The following is a 23,345-nucleotide window of genomic DNA, read 5'->3' as shown; positions in this document are numbered from 1 at the left end:
GAATAAGGACTATTTTTGAATCAATTAATGTTGTTTTTGATGACTTTGCAGATCTAAAGAAGAAAACAGCTGAGGATGATGTTAATGATCTGCTGGATAATTCTTGAAATTTAGATGTTGTCAAAGGAGTGTTGCCAACACCTCTTACAGAAAATCCAGATTCAAAAGTTGAAAAGCCTACTGATGAGAATACTGATGAAAGCAGTGAGGTAAACGAAGCTGAAAAGAATATTCCAAGCAGAATTCAGAAGAATCACCCAACCTCACAGGTAATTGGAGATGTGTATGGAGACTTGCAAACTCGAAGGAAAGAAAAAGTTGATTATCGAAAGATGGCAGGTCTATTGTGCATGAGTTCTACATATTCTCAGGTAAGATTCTCTTGTTTCGTGTCAAACATTGAACCAAAAAAGGTTGAAGAAGCTTTAAAAAATGAATTTTGGGTCAATGCTATGCATGAAGAGTTAGAACAATTTGTGAGGAATGATGTTTGGTACTTGGTACCGTGTCCTGCTCATGGTAATGTCATAGGAACTAAATGGATTTTCAAGAATAAAACTGATGAGTCGGGAAACATCATAAGAAATAAAGCTAGGTTGGTAGCTCAAGGGTATACACAGGTTGAAGGGGTGGATTTTGATGAAACCTTTGCTCCTGTAGCCCGCATTGAGTCTGTCCGACTTTTGCTTGCTATTTCATGTAACATGGGTATGAAACTTTTTCAAATGGATGTAAAAAGTGCCTTTTTGAATGGGATCCTGAATGAAGAAGTCTATGTGAAACAACCTAAAGGGTTTGAGGATCCAAATCATCTTGATTATGTGTATAATTTGAAAAATGCATTGTATGGATTGAAGCAAGCACCACGTGCATGGTATGGGAGACTCACCGAGTACTTGCTGAATATTGGGTTCAAAAGAGGTGAAGTGGATAAGACTTTATTTGTGCAAAAGTCTCAAGGTAATATCTTAATTTGCCAAATTTATGTGGATGACATAATCTTTTGTGCTTCAAATGATAAACTTGTTGATGATTTTGTGAAGTACATGTGCTCTACATTCGAGATGAGCATGGTTGGTGAGTTAACTTACTTTTTGGGATTACAAGTAAAACAAATGCATGATGGTATATTCTTGAGTCAAAGCAAGTATGCTAAAAATCTGGTGAAAAAGTTTCTGAATGATAACACTAAACACATGCGCACACCTATGAGGTCTAATGAAAAGCTGTCAAGGGAGGATGTTGCCGAAGGTGTTGACAACACCCTCTACAGAAGCATGATTGGTAGTCTTTTATATTTAAGTGCTACTAGACCTGATATCATGTATAGTGTTTGTCTATGTGCTAGATACCAGTCTAACCCAAAAATTACTCACCTAAAGGCCGTTAAACGTATACTGAAATATGTGGCAGGAACCATGAATTTGGGTTTGTGGTACACTATAGAAACCAATTCGAATTTGGTAGGATTTAGTGATGCTGATTGGGCTGGGAATTTAGATGAGAGAAAGAGCACTTCGGGAGGATGTTTTTATTTGGGAAATAATTTAGTGTCATGGTACAGCAAGAAACAAAATTGTGTCTCTTTGTCTACTGCCGAGTCTGAATATGTTGCTGTAGGTAGCTGTTGCTCTCAACTCCTATGGATGAATCAAATGCTAAATGATTATGGTGTTAAGAGTGATACTCCTATTGTATACTGTGATAATTCTAGTGCCATTGATATATCCAAAAATCCAGTACAACACTCTCGAACCAAACACATTGACATTAGACATCACTTCATTCGAGATTTGGTCGAGAAAAGCATGATCTTAATTGAGTTTGTTGGAACTAATAACCAATTAGCTGATATATTCACAAAAGCTTTGGATTTTGAGAGATTTTTCAGCCTAAAAAAATCTCTCAGTATGTGTGCATTATAGACAGGATCGAGATGTTGTCAGGAGTGCTGCCAACACCCTGTGACAACACCTTTTCATGCATGTGCATTTTTAGGATCTTTAGGCATGTTGCATTCATGCATTCACTCTGTTTTGTGAAGTGTTTGATACTTTGTAATGATTGACCAGTTTTCACTCAGGATTCTTTGCAAATTATTTTACAGTTTAATGAGATTTAATTGAAGAAGAGTTCTGACTAAATCACGTAGTAGTGGAGGGATGTTCGTGTATTCCATGATCTTGTCCCAAGTAAAAAGTGATTTCGCAAATTCAGAAACTCAAAATAACAAAATGGTTAAAAGATATAATCTCAATCATCAAATTTGATTGATAGTCAGAAGCAAATGGAAAAAGCTACCTAGAGGGGTCCATTTGAAGATCGTTCCTTTAGTGTGCAGGCTACCACTTCTGCAATAATAATGATATAGGAAATTAAAATTTTCTGAATCCTGAAGTGTTGCTGGGAGATGTTGCCAACATCGTGGATAACACCTCATTTGTCAACATATATTTGCGCATCTAATTGCATTTTAATTTTATGTCACACTCTGTTTTAGAGATAATTAGGACATTCATATTTTATGTTGTGAATATCTTTGGCTGAAAGGTTATAAATTCCGATCTAACAAAAATTTTGAATTGAGCCCTATCCTCTAATTTTTTGAATTTAAAAGTGATTGGACTTTGTTTCAGTGGTGTTAAAATCTGATGAGGAGTTAAAATTGAAAATATTTGGTGAAATATTTGGCCAAGATTATCGGAGGAAATCAATGGGATTTATTGCCTAATTTAAAAGAGATTTGTTACCGTTAGGGTCATTGTTACCGTTAGGGTCATTGTTACCGTTGTGGCCTACTCAGAATCCAAGTTAGAATAGGAAAGGTTTGAGGGTTTATTTATCTGGGATTTTATCTTATTTTGGGAACACTTTTTCTCTCTATTTTCATCTCGCATTCCCTCATCTTCTCTGTGTTGTTGTGTCCTGTTTTTTTTCCTATCCTCACGTAATTTCATGGCAGGAAAGGGTTTTGATCCCCAAGATATTTGTTCTGAAATGGGTTACAATAAAGATGCTGCGAAAGGTGTCACAGCACCTACATCACCACACCCCGTGGTTGAACAAGCTATTATTCCGGTTGCTGAGGAACCAGTGCCTCTGGACTCCATCGCTCCAGGAGAGCCTGGTAATGCCATCGACGTGGAAAATATGCCGGACTTAAGTATGCTGAACAGGGTGTTTCCATCGAAACCCCTGACCCGACGATCGAAGAGACAAGCTGGATATAATCCAGATTACACTGCCTCAAAGCGTTTCCGTGGAAAGGGTCAATCATCAAGGCCTTCTATGCTAGATACAGAGTTTTCTTCAGGATATGCAAGTGATGATGAAGATTACAAACTTGTGCATCGAAAGAGGGGAAAAGCAAGTGCAATGGAACCCTCAGTTCAAACCATCCCCGTCCCATTTGAATCTGAAGAAAAATCTAAAGGAAGTTCATCCTCTGACAGTGAATCCACTGAATCAGAGACTCCATCTGTTCCTGCTGAACAAGTAGCTCCTGCTTCTATTCCAGTTTCTGAGGGACCATCTTCTACTGCTCCTCTTGTGCCATCTGATGATGAGGAGATTTCCATAGACCAGTTCATGGCTAAGATGAATAAGGCCCACGGCAAAAAGCCTATATCCTCTCCTACTGCCCCTGTTCAGGAATCGGATGATGAATCTGATGAAAAGATGCTTCAGGAGTATGCTGACAATCGCCCTAAACCTTCTGAGAGTTCCAGCTCTACTTCAAGTGAGGATTCAGATGCTGAGGATGAGTTGGAAGACGAGTCAGATTCTGGTGACTCTGAAGAAGAAGAAACAGAAGGTGCTGAGGAAGGTGTTGCCGACACACTGGACAACACCTTAGGAGAAGAGTACCGGGTAAATTCATCCTATTCCTCTGCTTTTTATTCCAAGGAGATTGCTGACTGCTGGGATCAGTACTCTGATCGTGAATTCCTGGAGGAGCGAAACATTGATGTCGAGAGCTATGAAGCTCAAAACTTGGTCAGATTCTTTGAAGTGATAAATCTACTGGCCACTGTCTCTACTGCTGGTCCATATTGCAGGGAAATTGTTCGAGAATTCTACTGCAATCTCACTGAAGCTGTGAAGGATCCAAGATTTGTCAAGTATGGAAAGGTGTATGTGCGAGGATAGATTTTTGAATTTAGTCCTGCCATGATAAATGGTTTCCTTCATACTCTGACGGTTGATGATGCTGCACTTCCGTCTATGGATGAGATGACCTCTGTCATTACAGGTGGTCAAGTCACTATTTTTCCTTCCCATCCTAAGAAGTTGCAGGCTGCCAAGCTCACATCTTTCTACTCTGTTCTCCACAAGACTGTTGTGAAGACATGAACTCCCTCCGGAAATTCTACAGTTGTGACAAAGCACCAGACTCCTGTCCTTTATGCCATTGGCACAGGCGCAAGTTTCAACGATGGAAGACTTGTTTTTGACACTGTAATGGGATTTGTAGATTATGCTCAACCTACCTTGAAGCTTCCTTATCCATCTTTGATCTATTCTATGCTGCTGTCTCAAGAAATTGAGAAGGATAATGATGAAGTACTTACTGAGCCTAGGGAGTTGATGAAAATTTCACCTGCTCTACTCAAAGGAAACAGGACAATTGATCTTCCTTGGTCTGAGTCAGATGTTGCCGCAGGTGTTGTGGCAGGTGTGGCCAACACCCCTTCTGCCACTACTATTTTTGTGCCCCCTTCTGCTGCTCAAGTTGTTGATTCAACGTTTATTCAAGCTCAATTGGTGCATGCTAAACAGAAGATTGCACAAGCTCAGGCTGACCTTGCATATTACAAAGGGTTAAAGGCTCACTATGAGTCTCTTTTAAGGGGAGCTGGCCCTTCTGAACAAAAAGGGGGAGAAGACAGTGATGAGGCTTCCGAGAGCAATCAATTCTAATTTTTAGTGTTTGGTTTTCTAATTTTTAGTTTTTTTTGGCTTTCCTAGTTTATTTGGTTCTTTTAGGTTAAGTTTTAATTGCTCTGGTATTTGGCTTTATTGTGTAGATTTGTCTTGATCAAGATCTAGAGTCCTGCGCCAACAAGAAAACATTCTAAAGAAGGACTCTTGCTCTATTTATTGATGACATACGCCTACAAGGAAGGATCGATCATGGAGAGACCGTGAGTTTTAACAAGTAAAAAGAATACTTCATAGAACTGCTGAAGCTTGACGGTTGAACATAGTGCTTGAAGCCGTGAAGAACAATTCGGAGGTTGTTGATCGAAGAAGTGTGCTACTCACATGTTTTGGCTTCAAGAGTCTTTCTCCTTATTCTGTTTTTTTATTATTCTATTTCATATAGAATGTTTTTTAGGAGAAACTTTATTATTTATTTTCTCACTTGTCTTGAGAAATTGATTTTTACAATAGTCACTAGTGTTAGGGTTTGTAAAACTCTTTAAATATTTTCTAGTGAAGTTTTGCCCTGAGGAGCTGCAAGAGTATTTATACTCTTGCTTAATTCAATTGAGTCTATTTATTTGGTTGCTTATTTATTTTATACACGCTTAACTTATATTTCGCTGCAAATTACTCAAGGTGTTATAGTAGGTGTTGTCAACACCTTGTGACAACACCTCAAACTGTTTATGTGCAACTATTATTTCTTTACAGAACCGAAGAACAAAAAAAATAAGCAATGAGTCGTAGTTGCAAAATTAAAATTGCATAGAGGACAAATACCATTATTCGGGACATGATGTGACAATAGATTGGCAGTGGTTGGAATCACATCTTTAGAAGCTCTCCACATGAAGATGCGGATTTTGGGAGGTACATGAAGATGCCATACAAGCTTCCACCATAACACGAGCGGGATAAGATGATTGAAAAGTAGGTGTTCGGACTCACTTCAGGCGGTTCAAGCACCGTAAGAGGATCTTAGTCCTTATGATGTGCTATCATTGGAAATTAGAGAGCTTCGTGATAATCCAATTTTCATTTCGTTGCTCCATATGCGAAGATCATCAAATGTCGTGGCTCATTGTTTGGCTCGACATGCACTCTCTTCGTCTTCGAGCTTTGAATGGTTGAATGGTATTTTACCTTGTTTGTTGTCTAATGTTGTTGTATCTGATTTGAACCCTTCATAATGAGTTGGTTGTTTTTCCTAAAAAAAAAATAACTTTTATAATAATAATAATAATAATAATAATAATAATAATAATTGATAAAATATGTGAGTGTCAAATGAATAAAATACACAAATAACCCGTTAAGATACTGTTGATAGATAACATTGAAAACCCCCGAATTGATTCGTTAGTATCAATGAACAGAGATCTATCTACCTTAGGGATTGGGCTGGGCTGGGCTGGGTTTCTGCTCAGCCCAACCCCAATGTATGTATATGTATGTTTATTTATATTACATTTCTCAAATAATATATATATATATATATATATATATATATATTTGAAATAAAATTATTTAATCGATATACTATATATCGTCAATTGAAATATTTTTTATAAATATAAATCAAGTTTATTATTATTTTTGTATAATTATTGGTGAGATTATTATTCACAAACTTTTTAAAAAAAAATTAGAGATGAATTTGTTGACACTAAAAGATCTACTAGGGTAAATGACCCAATGCTGCTGGTTCCCTTCATCCCCCCCTATATATATATATATTCATATATTTTTATTTGTTATTATATCATATATTCACATTAACATGATTTCGTATTTCGTCCCTCCAAATTTTCGGAGCTTTTAAACTTTATTATTATATACTTTGGCCCCCATTTACGAAACTCTCGAGTCCGCTATTGTTTTCTCATCTCTCTTCATGCTTTCAAAGCATTCATCACCTAAAGTGCCTCGCGTTACATAATCACGTACACAATATGCATACTTTTCTTTTTCTTCTTTTTTTCTTTTCATATAAACATACACTTGAAAATTGAAAAAATCGTTTTCAAGATTTGTTCGCTCCTTAATTTTTTCATCAGTAGTTTCTTGGGTACCGATGAGGTTCCTGCCGTCGAACGTCTTCGAACCCGGCGTGTCCGCGCATCCCGTCCCTAGCGTATCTCTGCCACATGACTTGCTCTTCGGATACCAACCTCTGTCTCGTCTCCATTTCCCTCATTTGCACGTACGCCGGAGGCGCCACCGCGAGCGAGGCCGCGAAGGGGTCGGTGGTGTTCATGTTAGCGCGTAAACCCATCGCTCCATGACCATTAGCAGCTCCCGTTTGATAAGTTATGACATGTTGATACATCCCATCAAACACCAACCCATCGAAGCCTCCCATGGAGGAGGAGGCCGCCTTTTGGATCGACATGCCGGCGGCGTTTTGAACTAAGGATGTTTCCCAATCTCCCGTCGAGTCCTTGAAAGCTTCCCATGTTGTAGAACTTGGTGTCGAATGCCCATCAAACAAAGCTAGAGCCAATCTGTTTCCAGCTTCTTCTTCAGTGAAATTTGGTTTATCTTCAGTACTTAAGGTCACCAATGCTCCCATTTGTGCCTTTTTCTCCTCTTTCGGCTCGACCGGCGTCATCTTATCCTCCTTTTTAACCTCCTTTTGATCATCGACAAATCCTTCTGGTGGTGGCAAAGCTTTCATCGTGCGCATATATTCTTCTTCAACATCCTCTGTTTGCTCTGTTTCTTTAACATGGACGGGCTTCGGCTCCGGATCCGGCTTCGAGGCTCTCTTATCAGGTGCCTTGGCTGATTTATACTCGATGTATTCGTTCAACATGTCGAGTCTTTTCTTCGGGATCTTTTCAATATCCGGGAATTCTGAAGATCGCGCGATTCCGGTTGTCTTGCTCCAATCATACAAGGCGTCGAGCTCTTCGTACTGCTTGGAGAGGCGGCAGAAAAGCTCGTAAACTTTGACGGAATCCGCCACATCAAGCTGCGGGAACCGATCAAGAAACACTGCCATTGTCTCCAGTGTGTCGTAGTAGACGTGAAAACTTTCTTTTAGAATGGGGTAGAATGCAACTGACACCACCCTGTTGTGCTTTGAAGCACCTACAAATCCAATCAAATATAATGATCTCAATATTTATTATAATCTGTATAAGTACGTGTTGGTGTGTTAGTTGTGTGTCACAGTTGGGTAACTATTTCGGGAGTTTAATTAATATATATATATAAAGTAGTTTGTGACGTAGTTACCTGTTGGTTTGCAAGCCAAAAACCTCTCAAGGAGTTGCATGAGATGATGAACCCTCGAGAATAGCTTCTCATTCTTCATTTCACGTACCTGTTGAATCCCCCTCCCCTCCGTCGCGTCAGAACCACGGCCACGGCCGCTGCTGCCACCACCGTCTCCTTCCTCTTCTAATTCGTTGTTCGAAAATCCACTCTTCTTCCCCCTCCTTCCCTGCATCCTGAACTCGAGCTTCTCGTCCAAATACAAGGCGTAGGTTCTCACGAAGGCGGAGAAATCCCAGGAACTCGACGGCCTCCCGGACTTATCCCTGAAATCCGACATGTTCAGGAGACGAGTGCCTCTCCTCGTCGCGAAGAAGATCTCTTGTTCGAATGCTATATCACCTTCGCTGAGCAGGCGTTGGATCAGCATGAGGGTTTTCAGCGCCACCACCCAATTCTTGGTCTTGCTCAGGCGCTTGGCTATCGTGCTAACGCAAGCGCCGACGTATGCATGAGAGTACGATGTGAGCGTTAAGATCTCGCGTATGTAACGCTCGTCCGGTGGGTATTCTTCGTGTCGCGTGGCCTTAACGATCGCGACGTCTATGTCTGAAAGGGAGGTGCTGCTGCCCACCTTGGCCAAGCCGATGCTGGTTCGATCTTTTACCGACCCGATCGCTTTCTTGATCTTGCTTGGAGCCATTTGGATGCAAACTGTTAATGTTTATGATAATAAATCAAATGATGATATTTATGTAAGGTTTAAACGTTTGATCGTTATATTGTTCATGATAAAATTAAACTAAATCAACGAAAGTATCCGCACACGCATATATTCATGTATTAATTTCACCTGAAAATAAACAGATTGATGAAATATTTTAATGTCATCACCTGCGGTTTAAAAAGTCCAGGAGATTTGATGAATGGGGACCCAAAACGATGGTTTCAAATTTATGCATGGTTTTTTTCGATTTCCAGGATAGATATTGAGTGCTTTGAGTGACTATCCTGAAATCTAGCGTGAAAGGAGGGTGTCAAATGGAAGTCAAAGGAGGCATTACGTGGTATAGATATCAATATTATCATTTTTTTTTTGTTTTTATTTTTTTTGCTTTTCTTACATTCTTGGATATACATGGGTTTCAAGGCAATTAGACTGGATCAATATATAAAGCACCACTTTTTTATTATTATTTTTTATACTGCATTTCGGATCATGTAATTTTGTCTCTTTATAGTTTTGGTGCTCAAATTTCAATTTTAATTTTGTAATTTTTATTTTGAAAATTTTAAACATCTTTCATTGGGAGTGCTCATGTGTTCAATATGCATATCAACATTATATCAACATTGTATTGACTTCATGTCAGTACAAAGTCGGACAAAATACAAAAATTTCCTATTGAAATTGAAATTTGATAACCAAAATAACATGAATAGCAATGATCACAAATATAGAGGAAATTTTTTTTTACGTTTTTGTGTATATTAAAAAAATTATAGATAATATTAGAATGAAAAGCTTTAAATATTAGAGATGGTTTACATAAAATATTTTGGCAAATAATTAGAATAACTATAAAAAAACATAACATTTTTTCTTTTAAAATGTGTAGTATTTTTCAGTAATTTTTTTTTTGTTGATATTTTAGAACAAAAAGATCGATATTGTCATTTTGTGACCGCACCTGTAGTTGGGAATTGGGATGGAGTTGGAATTTTATGAATTACCGATGAGGCTTGTCTAATTGAATCATAGCAGACACTACAATTTTTCTAGACACGTTGAATGTATAAAAAATAATGGATAATATAGAATATCAATCTATATATTTCAATCACAAAACTCCTAGTTGATCAAACGATCAAATTAAATTTGTCAAACATATCTTTAATTTGGGTTAATCTATAAAAAAAAATATTACTTTTCGATGTAAATATCAACTATAGAAACTTATGTAAAAAATATAGATTCGCGAGATTGTCTCACAAATCACAAGAGACCACTGCTCTTTATTTACATTTTATCAAAACAATTTATAAATTGGCAAAAATTCATTACTAAAAGTATATATGTGAAGAATCCTTCAATAATTCAATATTTGTGGAAAAGAAGGCATATACTAAATAGATTTATTTTATTTGATTAAATAAATGTGTATATCATGTCACCCTCTGTGAAAGAAAACAAAAATATCATGATTTTATGGACGTGTCATATATATGTGACCCAATGACTAATATCATTATATAATGTGTGCGAGTGTGTGTATACTAAAAAGATTTGCAAACAGCTCTAATTTTTCCTTCGGATCCCGTCAACACACCAATTCTACCCAATTTCACGATGGAATCGGCAAAATCTGCCTCGAACGACGGCGCCGACGTTGCGCTAGACGACTCAAAATATGAGTCCACAACACTCTGCGTGGCCTCATCTTGGTAGAGACTAGCATCAGATTGCAACACAGCGAAGCCACCTCTGATGTTCTGCAATATTTGGTTGTCGAATGTATCGCCGCTGCCCCGGTCCATCGGCAACCGAACATTAACGTCTCCGTTTTGCGGGCACTTAGATTTCAACTCCGGTAAGAACTCCGGAATAATAGATGGGTCGGATCCGGCACTGCCGGAGAACGTGTAGAGCCTTGAGGTCATGAAGAAGCATGCTGTGGTACCAATTGTATGTGCAGCTAAATGCAGGAAAAAAAACATTGAAGTTGGAATTCAACTAAATTTATGGGTAAAACTACAATATAATTTTGGTCAGATATGTTTATCACTTTACAATTTCAGACATTTTTTTCGAAAATGTTTACATGACATTATATACGCCAGCTTCACATCAGCGCTGCATTGGTGTCACATCAGCGTCACATCGAAAAAAAGAATAAAATTAGATAAAAAAAGAAAGAAACATAGCTGATTAAAACTGAAATATAAAAATATAGAGGATTGTAAAATGACAAATTTACAAGACAAAAAAACAATTTTCCCAAATTTATTTTTAGAGTTAAAAAAAATATTATATACGTACATCGCATGCAAAACACACTTGTTTCCATCCATATTGAATTAATCGTATGATCACATCACCAAAATTTAAAATTCCCATACTATTACAACAAAAAAATCACAAAATTTAAGCATAAGAAAAAAGTTATCTTACCATAATGATCATTCCAGCTAATTATCAAAAAATATTATTTATAAAAAAACCCCAAGGGCGCCCTAATGGGTGGAAGATGAGCACTAACTAGAGGTCAGGAATTCGATTTTTGTATCAACACTTTCTTGAACTAACGTGTCGCATAGGGTTTGTCTAGTGCGATTTATCTGACTAGCGTACGTAGTTTGCAGAATATTGTGTTAATTAGTTCAGGAGTTTATTCAGTGCACACAAAAAAATAGTAGGTTCCCACGTCATAAAAAAATCTTATTAAAAAACATATAATATATATATATATATATACATATAATTTTTAAAGAAGAAAACTACATAATAAATTACGAACACACGTATACATAAAAAATAATAATTCATACGCACAATTAAACCATGTGCATCGGCCAGATTATTAGTATAGCTAAAATTTTCTTTAAATTTTAACAATAGCTATATACGCATGCATGCATGTACATACATACATACAAATACATACATATATATACATATATATATATTCGAGTCCATGACATTAACATTTCTTTTCATATATACTTCAAATGTAAAATTAATGAATTGGAAAATTTCAGATGATAAGTATTAATTAACTGCATCATGTATATTTCTATTGATATTAGCTGTATCGAAAAGACCCAACTATAATACATCACATCTAGACACAGCAAACATCAATTTATTATGTAAATGTGGTCTCTTTTTATTATTTTGGTCTGCGTATTTAAAGCCACTAAAACATATAATAACATAAATTAATATAAAAGGTGGACGAGAGTTAACTGAATAATTGAGAATACCACAAATATAAACTAAATAATTGACGCTCATTTAATAACTAGTTGCATCCATTCACATGCATAATGCATTTTCAATCTATTTCAAAAACTATACTTTTTAGGTGTCCTATTTAATGATCACATGCAAAGTCTAATTATCTTCCACAATTTCTCAAATTTCCCCACCATTTCCCACAAGAAACATTGAATGGTTTAAGTCGAATGAGATTAATTTCGTCAAGGAGAGGATACACACACGTGTGTACGTGTATGATTTTGATATTCTTGGCGTATGTGGTGAGAACCATATATTCATGTGAATATCTCATGGTGGGGTAGTTCGATCCTACAGTCGAGGTATTACCCCGTACTGTAGGTGTATGACCAATAATTGGTCACACATCAAAAATCATGTGGGTCCCATATCAATCATGTGAGACCCACAGGATTTTTGGCCAATGAAAGGTCACCAGCTGCAGAGGGGGTAATACCCCTATGTAGCTTCGAACCATCCCTCATGGTGCTCGTAAAGTATTCCTTTGTTTGATACTTTACGAGCACCATGAGGGGTGGTTCGAAGCTGCAGAGGGGTAATACCCCCTCTGCAGCTTCGAACCACCCCTCATGGTGCTCGTAAAGTATCAATACCCCCTCTGCAGCTTCGAACCACCCCTCATGGTGCTCGTAAAGTATCAAAATACCCCCTCTGCAGCTTCGAACCACCCCTCATGGTGCTCGTAAAGTATCAAACAAAGGAATATATATATATATATATATATATATATATATTTATTTATTTATTTATTGTCATGCTACACCATATACATATAAAACATATACCATGTACCACTTAAGATATGCGGATCGAGTTGGTGAAGTAAGGTGAGCACACCAGTGTCAAGAATTGACTCTCCCTATTAACATGGACGTGGAACAACATTTATGATCTAATGCGGTTTATTTTACTAGCGTGATTTATAGATTATTGTGTTAATTAATCCAAAAATCTACCATGTTCACACCGAAAGTGGCGGCTGCGCCGAATCTCATGTCATAAAAACGCGATATTTAATTTACATAGTAAGATGCCATAACACATTATTTTTATAACTTACATTGGATCTAGAACCGGCCATATAATCAGTGGATATAAGTCGATGGACGACGGTATGTTTGAGAACTTATAGTCGGGATATATATATACTTTAGTCCCATAAATTAAAGTTTCATTTTAAGAACAAATGTTCCACGCTCTCGTAAGAGGAAATCGGAGCATTAGTTTGTAATAATTTAATTTCACAGGCCAAAATATACGAAAACCGTTTCACCATGGACAGAATGTGAACACACACACACACATATATAAATTTAGTATTTTAAAATGTCGTTGGAACAGTTTAATTTCCAAGTACCAGCTGAATTCAGTATAAGACAATTAATGTAAGCGTAAAAAAAAAAAAAAAGGGGGAGTGTTTAATATAATTACCACTGAGAATAACAAGATCCTTCTCCGTCAATCCCTTCTCCAAGAACTTGTGTTTAAGCTTCTGAATGGAATCACTGACATCCGGCATATTGTCCGCCATTTTTGTATCAGAAACCATACCATCCCTTCTCCCTGTTTCCACCTCGTACGATGGCCCCTTCGCCTACAAATCATCATTAACAAAATCATATCCCAGAAAATATATCAGCAATCTGATTAATCAAGAAATCTGCCATTATGGTAGTGTTTGCCAGCTTTTCCGTTTACAAAAATTTTAAATTTTGCGAAATTTTGTTAACGAAAAGTTGAGAGATACTTCTTAAAAGATCTTCCAAACACTTCCTTGTATGTGTTCTATGTGAGAATTATATATATATATATATATACCAATACTATAGCATCTCTGGCGGCCAAAGCAACGATATCTGCACAAGAAACGACTCCGGGGCAGGCCGATTCCAGCTGGGATTTCGCCTTCTCGATGACATCAAACCCTCTAACACCTTGATGCTCGAATGCATTCTTTTCATCTGCTGGGCTTCCATTATCTATCAGAATCGACCCTTCGCATCCCTGAATATATATATATACATATATAATCAATGCACAGTACTAGTGATATATCAGTACTTAATTAAAGAGACTGCACGTGGCCATATATGTGAGAGAGATCGACCTGACCTGAACAAAGCAGTCGTGGAAATGAAGCCTGAGCAAGGCAGGGGCGGCGGTTTGGTCGGAGGCGACGGCTTCGCGCACAACGCCGGTGACTATAGCCTCGACGTCGGGGCATGTGTTGGCATAAAAGCCTACTTGGAGCTGACCTTGCGAAATCCGCACTAAAGTGAGAATTACAATTAATACACAACCATGTGCCATTATTTGAACTAGTGTGCCTTTGTGGATCATGTATTATATATATATATATAAATAAAATTAAGGAATAATAACCTTTAATTTGGAAGGTATAGTTACTCTTTTGCGTGTAAATCATGTAGACTATATGATAATGGTTCCCTTCAAAATATATAAATTGAGCTCAAAAACTATTATCGAAACTTTTCAAAGTGTGTTTGCAAAAAAAAAAAATATGTTTTTATAGAAGTGATATATTAAATTTATGGATCACGAAGAAATGGAATAAAGTTAGAAGTTGTCGGTCATCTTTGAAAATTAGAAGAGTAGTGTTCGATAAATAAAGAATTTTCGTATTATTCATTTTTTTTTTGCTACAATTGTTTTTTTTGATAATTAAAATCACAAACAAGAAGCTAATATTAATCTGGGTTTAAGAAAAAAATCAAAACTCGTTTTTTTAAAAATCCAAGTAGGTTTTCACTGTGACGGTCTCGCATATCTATTTATATTAGACAAGTAGACCTGACATATATTTACAATGAAAAATAATGTTTTTTTACGTTAAAAAAATTGCAAGAGTTGAATCAAATATATAGAAGATACGTCTCACAATTGAGAAAATTTGAAATTTGTTTCTATCTAAATATTTCTAAAAATGGTTTTGGAATTTTAAAAACTTCTTGGTTTGTTACAAGTATATGTATATTCGTGGGACGACTTTATGGGATTAAATAACATGCCCAATATCAATGATAATTGGCATTGGGTGGACTTACTAGTTTAAGTGTTGGGGCCTATTCGTTGTCGAACTGAATTGACTGGAACTTGGACATCATTTGGACCATGATCAAGAAATTGTTTCATATCATTTATTGGATTATAAAATAAAATTTAATTAATAAATTTTTGTATCAGAAATTGCTTCCAAGGGTTGCTTAAGATTAGGAAGTTCGTTCCGAAGAGATTGCTTCAAGTTCAAGATTTGAATAAATTTGATGCAATAAAATCACAAATTTTTTATTTTTTTTAAAAAAAACTTGGTTAAAAGTATAATCGATTCGTTGAAAATCATATGCTACTGATTTAAAAGGCTGGCCATTATTATTATACTTGCTCAAAAGACACAATGAAAAGGGCTAGAATGAAACAATTTGAAGTCAGTAAATGGACTTGAGGACATATTTTCTCAAACTAAGGTAGTAGAAATTCAAGCACCCGACCGGGTGGTACGTACGTATATGGAGATCGATCGCCCAAGATCTTTAGTCTCTACCCATTCAATTTCCTTCTTAAGTTTTGAAACAAAGATGAAACTAAGTGGAAAATCATCTCCGGAACGTCCGAAAATGGTAGGAAGGGTCCCGGGATTCTCGGACAGTTCGGACGCACCGAAATGAGTTCGGATCATCCGAACTCAAAGACCAAGTTCGGAGGATCCGAACCCAGCACTTAGGAGGCTCCGAACTCAGCCAGTTCGGAGGCTCCGAACTCCCCCAGACAGCAATGCTAGATGACTAATCCGCGATTTTTGACAATGTCGGGCATGCAGGTTCGGAGGGCCCGAACCCCAGTTCGGAGGCTCCGAACTCCGACAGATTTTGCCTATAAATAGGGCCATTCAGACAAGAAATTAGATATAAATCAAGTATTCCGAGTGTTCAGTTTATATTAAGCGTTATACAGAGGGCCCTATCGGTAATAGTGAGATTCTAGAATAACAAAGAAGTTGTTATAGTCATCCAGAGTCAGCAACATCAAAGGGCTTACTACTGACGAAGGTATGATCCGGGAATCTATTTAAGTTTTGGGAGTACTTATTAGCTTAGTTAAGGCTTATAGAATTTATGTAGTGATACGGTGAACTTTTGAATATAGGCTTGGAACCTAGGATCCTACTATACTTGAACTAGCCTAGAGGTACGTACACATTGACTGAGATTGCCAGCGAGTATACATGTTTATATGTTGCATTTATTTGGCATTATTATATGGCATGATATATGATTTACCGCTTTCTATATTCATATGTCATGTGCATATACACGTTGAGCCTATACCTGATTATAGAGCCGCTCAGCTCTATACTCAATAGTCTGTCACTGAGAGTACCGCGACGGCGGGGACATTTATGTCTGACTACTCTGGTGTACTTGACGAGTGTGGTTGCACCCAGAGGTTGATCCGTGCGGTGGCAGCACTCATGTGGCGCCTGTACTGAGCATGACTTTTCAGATGACCCTTTACCAGTCATCATGTTGCATGCATCATATTTATACGTGTACTCATGTTTATGTACTGAGCGTTAGCGCTCACGTCCTAGTTGTTATCTTGGACACCCTATTCCATGGGGCAGGTCGCAGGATGGACGGAGCTGGGGGTTCAAGGCAGGATTAGGGAGCAGGTCTTGAAGAGTTAGTTATACAGCAGGATTCGATATAGCTGTATAATGTTTACTTTTAAGTATTTCGATATGGTTGTATCACTACTGATGAATAAGATTGACACTTTTATACTAAGCTGATATGTAATTTATGGTTATGTTTCCGCACGTTTTACTCTGTTAAGTTATTTTGCTGTATTAAGTTTAATGCATGCTATTAGTTTCCAATTAGTAGGTGATACCATGCAGGGTCACTACATTTTTGGTATCAGAGCCGACCTCTCTTAGTACGGTATGGTTCGGGGACGAACCAAGCGGAAGCTGGTGGGCATGTGACGCCCGGGGCTGAAGAGGCAGGGAGTGATTGCCGGTGCCAAGAGGTTTATCCGTGCGGTGGCAGCACTCATGTGGCGCCGGTACTGAGCATGACTTTTCAGATGACCCTTTATCAGTCATCATGTTGCATGCACTATATACATATGTTTACTCATGTTTATGTACTGGGCGTTAGCGCTCACGTCCTAGTTGTTATCTTGGACACCCTATTCTATGGGGCAGGTCGCAGGATGGACGGAGCTGGTGGTTCAAGGCAGGATTAGGAAGCAGGCCTTGAGGAGTTAATTATACAGCAGGATTCGATATAACTGTATAATGTTTACTTTTAAGTATTTCGATATGGTTGTATCACTACTGATGAATAAGCTTGACACTTTTATACTAAGCTGATATGTAATTTATGGTTATGTTTCCGCACGTTTTACTCTGTTAAGTTATTTTGCTGTATTAAGTTTAATGCATGCTATTAGTTTCCAGTTAGTAGGTGATACCATGCAGGGTCACTACACCGATCGAGATCGGAAGCTCCGTCGGCGAGATCGAAAGCTCCGATCGTACTCAGTGTACACGTCATCTCTTACGTCAGCAAGGTGACATCATGGCTGACTTAATATCGGGCGATCGGAAGCTCCGAAGAGGGGTTCGGAGGTTTCGATCGTGATCGGAGGGTCCGAACCGGGTTCGGAGGCTCCGAACTGTGTCTATAAATAGGGGATCCGAAATTCATTTTTCTTCGCACCAATTCCTCTCTTCTCTCTGATTCCTAAGCCTTCTAACTCAGATCTAGGAAGATCTAGGCGTCCTACGGTAATCCGGAAGTGGCTTAGTTATCTAGGTGTCGTCGCGGAGCTATGACCTAGTTTTGAGGCTATCCACAGCAAAGGGCTAACGACGGACTCAGGTATAGCTTTGGCATCCTAAAAATATTTAGGAGTACGCTTTAGCTTAGTTAAGGCTTTTAGAGCTTTATTGTTGATGCATGGATATTTGCATTGTAGTAGCAGTAGACTGGACTAGTAGGCTTGGAGTATAGGCCAGTGGAGCTAGGTTTATCCAGCACTGTTAGAGGTACATAAGTACTGACCGAGATAGCCGGCATGATATATTTGCATGTATGTTGCATGAGCATGTGCTATATTTTTATCATGTTTTATCGCCTTAGCACATGCATGATTTTACGTATGACTGCATCCGGAGAGATGTGAGTCATTGACAGTCTCCATAGGGAACTATGATCTCATTTTGGACTCGAGTCAGGTATGACAGTTTCCATATGGGGCTTGTATCCTGTTTTGGATTCGGGTCAGGATGGGGTTGGCTCAGCCCTGATATGGAGTGTACGAGTACCCCGCGGAGTCGCTCTCTAGCCAGTACTGTATATTCTCGGCGCCATGAGCAAGTGTTTTCACTTGAGTTTTAAATCATCTGTGTGCACATATTTGTATTTATATCATTGCTTCGTATTGAGCGTTCTAGCTCACGCCCCTGTGTTTGGGTATTCGTTGTGTACCTTGTGGCGAGGCAGGTTTGAGGCTGGACGGTCCAGGCGGCTCTCAGCAGGATTGAGCTTGGGAGGGTGTGAGGTTGTAGAGGGTAGGGATTTATTTACCCTTAACCTTCGATTTGGTTGTATAACAGTACTTATACACTTGTGATATCGTCGGTTGTATTCTGACGATTGGATTTGTTGTATTTTAATTATCCGCACTTTACGCTTTAAGCTTTTATTGCGTGCGTTTTTACTGTAACTCTGATTAGGTAGTGGATCCGGGTTGGGTCACTACATTTTTGGTATCAGAGCACACATTGCACTGGGAATATCGTAAAGCGGATTAAGTAATTATCTGTTCTTATGCAACAGGTGGCAGATTACGATGAGAGCCACGATAGCGGAGGCGGCGGTCATTGGGGCGATCCAGATGATCGTAGACGTCGTCGTGGTCAGCCAGAGGAGCGCAAGCGAGTGAGTATGCGCAGATTCAAGGAGGTTAGCCCGAAGCCTTTGACTGGAGGTGAGACAGCTGAAGAGGCGGAGGATTGGCTTGAGAGGATGGAGCAGTGCTTCCAGGAGTTCCGTTGCACGGCTGAGGATAGGATGGAGATTCTTGCCTTTATGCTTGAGGGCAGAGCGAGGAAGTGGTGGAGATCTACTTCCGCACCGTTCATAGCAGTTAGAGGTGCAGCTACTTGGGTTGAGTTTCGTACTACTTATCAGAGACTGTATTTTCCTCCAGCTCTTCGTCAGGTGAAAGCCAGTGAGTTGTTGAGTTTGCGACAGGGGACGATGACGATCGAGGAGTACCAGCAGAAGTTCTTTGATCTGCTACCTTTTTGTCCTCATGTTGCTGATAGTTCTATGGCGAAGTTTGATCATTTCCTTCAAGGGTTGAACCCTGATATTCATCGGATGGTTGTTGTGGGCGATGATGGGACTTACGAGAATTTGGTGGACCGTTGTCGCCAGGACGAGGACAGTATTTGGAAGAATAGGGGACTTTACTCTTCTTATTCCAGGTCAGCGAGTGCTAATGCTTTGGGCCCTAGGGGGCAGTCCTTCAAAAAGCCAGGAGGTACTTCAGCTTCTTCCTCTGGATCTGGTGGAGTGCATAACTTTGGTGGTCAAAGGCCGAACCGTTGTCGTCAGTGCAGACGCAGACATCCGCCAGGGCAGTGCAGTCGATCGACCAGTGCATGTTTCCAGTGTGGCCAGGAGGGTCACATGAAGAGAGATTGTCCTATGCTGATTGGGGCAGTGAGTGGTTCCGGAGGTTCTCAGGCATCTGTTCAGCCACCTCAGTACCAGCAGCCACCTTTCCAACAGCAGTATTCGCAGCAGCGCTAGCAGCCGCAGCAGTCTCAGAGACAGCCTACTCAGACTCCTTCTCAGGGTCATTCTTCTTTGAGGCCACGTGCCCAGGGTCAGGTCTTTGCGCTTAATCAGGAACAGGCAGAGGCTGACAGTGATCGGATGATCGCAGGTACCTGTAGTTTGTGTGGTTTTCCTGCATTTGTTTTGATTGATACCGGTGCATCGCATTCTTTTGTCTCAGCACGTTTTGCTAAGAAGTATAGATTGCCGTTTATTCCTTTAGACGTGTTGCTAGTGGTTTCTACTCCTATGGGGAGCGAGGTTTTAGCCAAGAGTCTAGTTGTGGGTTGTGTTTTGGATTTCGAGGGACATCAGCTTAGTGCTAACCTGATGATTCTAGCAATAGAGGATTTCGATTGCATCATTGGGATAGATGTCTTAACTACCTACCGAGCGATAGTGGATTGCTATCAGAGGTTTGTTCAGTTTCGTCCAGAGGATGACGAGTCATGGTATTTCTATGGTGAGGGAGTGCGACCCCCGATGCCAGTGGTTTCAGCTCTGAAGGCCCGGCGTGCTATAGAGTCTAGCGGGGAAGGCTACCTTATCTATTCCATTGACGCATCCTTAGGAGAGCCAGATATCCGAGAGATACCAGTGGTTTGTGACTTTCCAGATGTATTTTCGGAGGAGATTCCAGGTTTGCCACCAGTAAGGGAGATTGAGTTTGACATTGAGTTAGTGCCAGGGACTGCACCAATTTCTAGAACTCCTTACCGATTGGCACCGTCAGAAATGAAAGAGCTGCAGAAGCAATTGCAAGATCTTCTTGATAAGGGTTATATTCGACCTAGTGTTTCGCCATGGGGAGCCCCAGTACTGTTTGTCAAGAAGAAGGATGGGTCGATGCGGTTGTGTATTGACTACCGTCAGTTGAATCAGGTGACAGTGAAGAATAAGTATCCTCTTCCGCGGATAGATGATCTCTTTGATCAGTTGCAGGGTACTTCTGTCTATTCGAAGATTGATCTTCGGTCTGGGTATCATCAGTTGCGAGTTCGACAGGAGGATGTTCCTAAGACAGCATTTCGTACGCGGTATGGACACTATGAGTTTCTAGTGATGCCGTTTGGTCTGACGAATGCTACAGCTGTTTTTATGGATCTGATGAACAGAGTTTTCCACGAATTTCTGGATAAGTTCGTGGTGGTGTTCATCGATGACATTTTGGTGTATTCTCGCAGCATGGATGAGCATGCCTACCATCTCTATACTGTACTGCAGGTCTTGAGGGAGAGACAGTTGTACGCGAAGCTGAGTAAGTGTGACTTCTGGATTGACCGAGTTGTGTTCCTTGGTCATGTCATTTCTCAGGAGGGCGTATCTGTTGATCCTAGCAAGACAGAGGCTATTTTGAATTGGTCACGTCCGACTACAGCTTCTGAGTTTCGTAGTTTCCTTGGTTTAGCAGGATACTATCGTCGTTTTGTGGAGAATTTCTCTCAGATAGCTAAGCTTTTGACTCAGTTGACGAAAAAAGATGTTTTTTTCGTTTGGTCTAATGCTTGTGAAGACAGTTTTCGTGAGTTGAGACGTCGTCTGACGACAGCTCCAGTTCTTGCTTTACCGTCTGGATCAGGTGATTTTGTAGTCTTCACTGATGCTTCTCTCCAGGGTTTGGGGTGTGTGTTGACTCATAATGGCCACGTGATCGCTTATGCCTCCAGACAGCTGAAGACTCACGAGGAGAACTATCCCATACATGATTTAGAGCTTGCAGCTATTGTCTTTGTTCTTAAGATATGGCGTCACTATTTGTACGAAGAACGATTTGAGATCTTCACCGATCATAAGAGTTTGAAGTATCTGTTCACTCAGGCTGAGTTGAACATGCGGCAGCGTCGTTGGAAGGATCTGTTGAAGGATTACGATTGTGAGATCAAGTACCATCCAGGTTCTTCAAATCCTGTTGCTGATGCGCTTAGTCGCAAAGTCTATACGAGTTTCCTTCGTACCAATTCGGTACGGAAGGCAGTGGAAGAGTGTTGTTCTTCAGTGTTACGCTTTAAACGCATACAAATTTCGTGTGATGAGATTAATGTTTTTAATGCATTAACAAGTCTCATAATATTATGTTTTGATGATTACAAAACTCGGTTAATTGTTACTAACCATTTAAAGTGAGATTTTGCAGATTAGATTTATTGACAAATAAATTATTGGAAGTTATTTTGAAGCAATCAATGTATTTATGAAGTCTCAATTTGCTCATATAATGGACACAATGTTATGTGGATGTCATGGAACATTGTTAAGAGATATTTAGAAAAATACAAGAAGAAGCCAAAGTATGGAGCAACACCTTCTAAAATTACTGGAACTTTTCTATGACTCCAAATCGGATCTCCACCAGTCATAATCTACATAAATAAGTGTTACATTTACTGTCCAAATTTGAGAGCAATCCAACGGCAAGAATGAGAGATATGAATTTTTTCATATATGCTGCACAGTACCCACTTCTGCAAGAAACGAAACCATGAAGATTCGACTTCAGAAAATAACTGGGAATGCTTGAGAAATCTAAATCCAATCTCCACCAATCAGATACAAGCTTATGATGTTATAAAGCTTTTGTCCAAATTTCAGGTCAATCCAACAGATGGATTGGGAGATATGAATTTTTCAAATTTGTTGCACAGAACAAGTTCGAAAACATGAGGAAGCGACTTCCGAAAAATACTGGGAATGCTTTATTCGTTCAAATCAAATCTCCACCATTCCTAATGCATATCCAGATGTTTTAAAGCTTTGGTTTAAATTTCCGATCAATCCAACGGTTAGATTGAAAGATATGATTTTTCCACAAAATCCGCTCAGTGCTGGGAAAAAGTAGGCAGCGGCGCCGAACACTTTTTGTCACTCCTTGACTTCTTAACACACGCTCCAAGCACTCAAATCAGATTCAAATCTTTGCCAACTATAAATAGTTTGTGAGTTGGTTGTGCTATTGTTGTAAACACTTGAGTGTGAAGCCAAGTGTGTTGTGCTATCGTTGTAAGCACTTGAGTGTGAAGCCAAGTGTGTTGTGTTGAGGCTATCCTTTGAGCCCTTAAGGCAAAGAGTTTGAGTTGTATCGGTGCGGTGATCGTGTTGAGTTGTACGGCTATCCTTGGAGCCATCATGGCCAAGACGTTGAAGTGCTAGTAGATCCTTGGTTAATCGATCTTAACCAAGAAGGGGAGACGTAGACGATTTATCGTCGAACTTCCATAAACATCTCTTATCCCTTTTATTTCTTTTACGCATTTATTTACCGCATTTATTTTTGATTGTTTTAAGTCTTTCATTTGCGTATTTGCATAATC

At 39.2% G+C, this 23,345-nt stretch overlaps 2 protein-coding genes across 3 annotated transcripts; both read right to left on the bottom strand.

Moving 5' to 3' along the window:
• Nucleotides 1-6,963: 6,963 nt before the first annotated feature.
• Nucleotides 6,964-9,086, bottom strand: LOC140893177 (putative clathrin assembly protein At1g03050). Of its 2 annotated transcripts, XM_073302243.1 has the most exons (3): nt 9,040-9,086; nt 8,167-8,859; nt 6,964-8,019 (listed from the first exon to the last, which is right to left on the bottom strand). In XM_073302243.1, the coding sequence occupies exons 2-3, from the start codon at nt 8,846-8,848 to the stop codon at nt 6,980-6,982; spliced, it is 1,722 nt and encodes a 573-aa protein (XP_073158344.1). In that variant the 5' UTR covers nt 8,849-8,859; nt 9,040-9,086; the 3' UTR covers nt 6,964-6,979. The 2 variants fall into 2 exon arrangements, with proteins under 2 accessions (XP_073158344.1, XP_073158345.1); XM_073302244.1 differs by lacking the exon at nt 9,040-9,086 and having other exon boundaries at nt 8,167-8,895.
• A 1,250-nt stretch (nt 9,087-10,336) lies between these two features.
• On the bottom strand, nt 10,337-14,473 carry LOC140888603 (peroxidase 43-like). Its single transcript, XM_073296298.1, has 4 exons — nt 14,276-14,473; nt 13,982-14,167; nt 13,595-13,757; nt 10,337-10,841 (listed from the first exon to the last, which is right to left on the bottom strand). Exons 1-4 carry the CDS (start codon nt 14,471-14,473, stop codon nt 10,423-10,425), a joined length of 966 nt encoding a protein of 321 aa, XP_073152399.1. The 3' UTR covers nt 10,337-10,422.
• Nucleotides 14,474-23,345: the final 8,872 nt, after the last annotated feature.

Source organism: Henckelia pumila, chromosome 3, assembly GCF_033568475.1.
Source record: "Henckelia pumila isolate YLH828 chromosome 3, ASM3356847v2, whole genome shotgun sequence".
Lineage (NCBI taxonomy): Eukaryota > Viridiplantae > Streptophyta > Magnoliopsida > Lamiales > Gesneriaceae > Henckelia > Henckelia pumila.
Note: the sequence above shows the minus strand (reverse complement) of the source record. Positions and strands in the feature narration are given on the sequence as shown.

Excerpts from the sequence above, each read along its gene's own strand:
- LOC140893177 (XM_073302243.1), bottom strand. The coding sequence starts at position 8,848 with ATGGCTCCAAGCAAGATCAAGAAAGCGATCGGGTCGGTAAAAGATCGA. Across the intron at positions 8,020-8,166 it reads TTTGGCTTGCAAACCAACAG|GTGCTTCAAAGCACAACAGG; the intron begins GTAACTACGTCA and ends TTGGATTTGTAG.
- LOC140888603 (XM_073296298.1), bottom strand. The coding sequence starts at position 14,473 with ATGGCACATGGTTGTGTATTAATTGTAATTCTCACTTTAGTGCGGATT. Across the intron at positions 13,758-13,981 it reads CCAGAGATGCTATAGTATTG|GCGAAGGGGCCATCGTACGA; the intron begins GTATATATATAT and ends GATGATTTGTAG. Across the intron at positions 10,842-13,594 it reads GGATCTTGTTATTCTCAGTG|CTGCACATACAATTGGTACC; the intron begins GTAATTATATTA and ends TCCTGCATTTAG.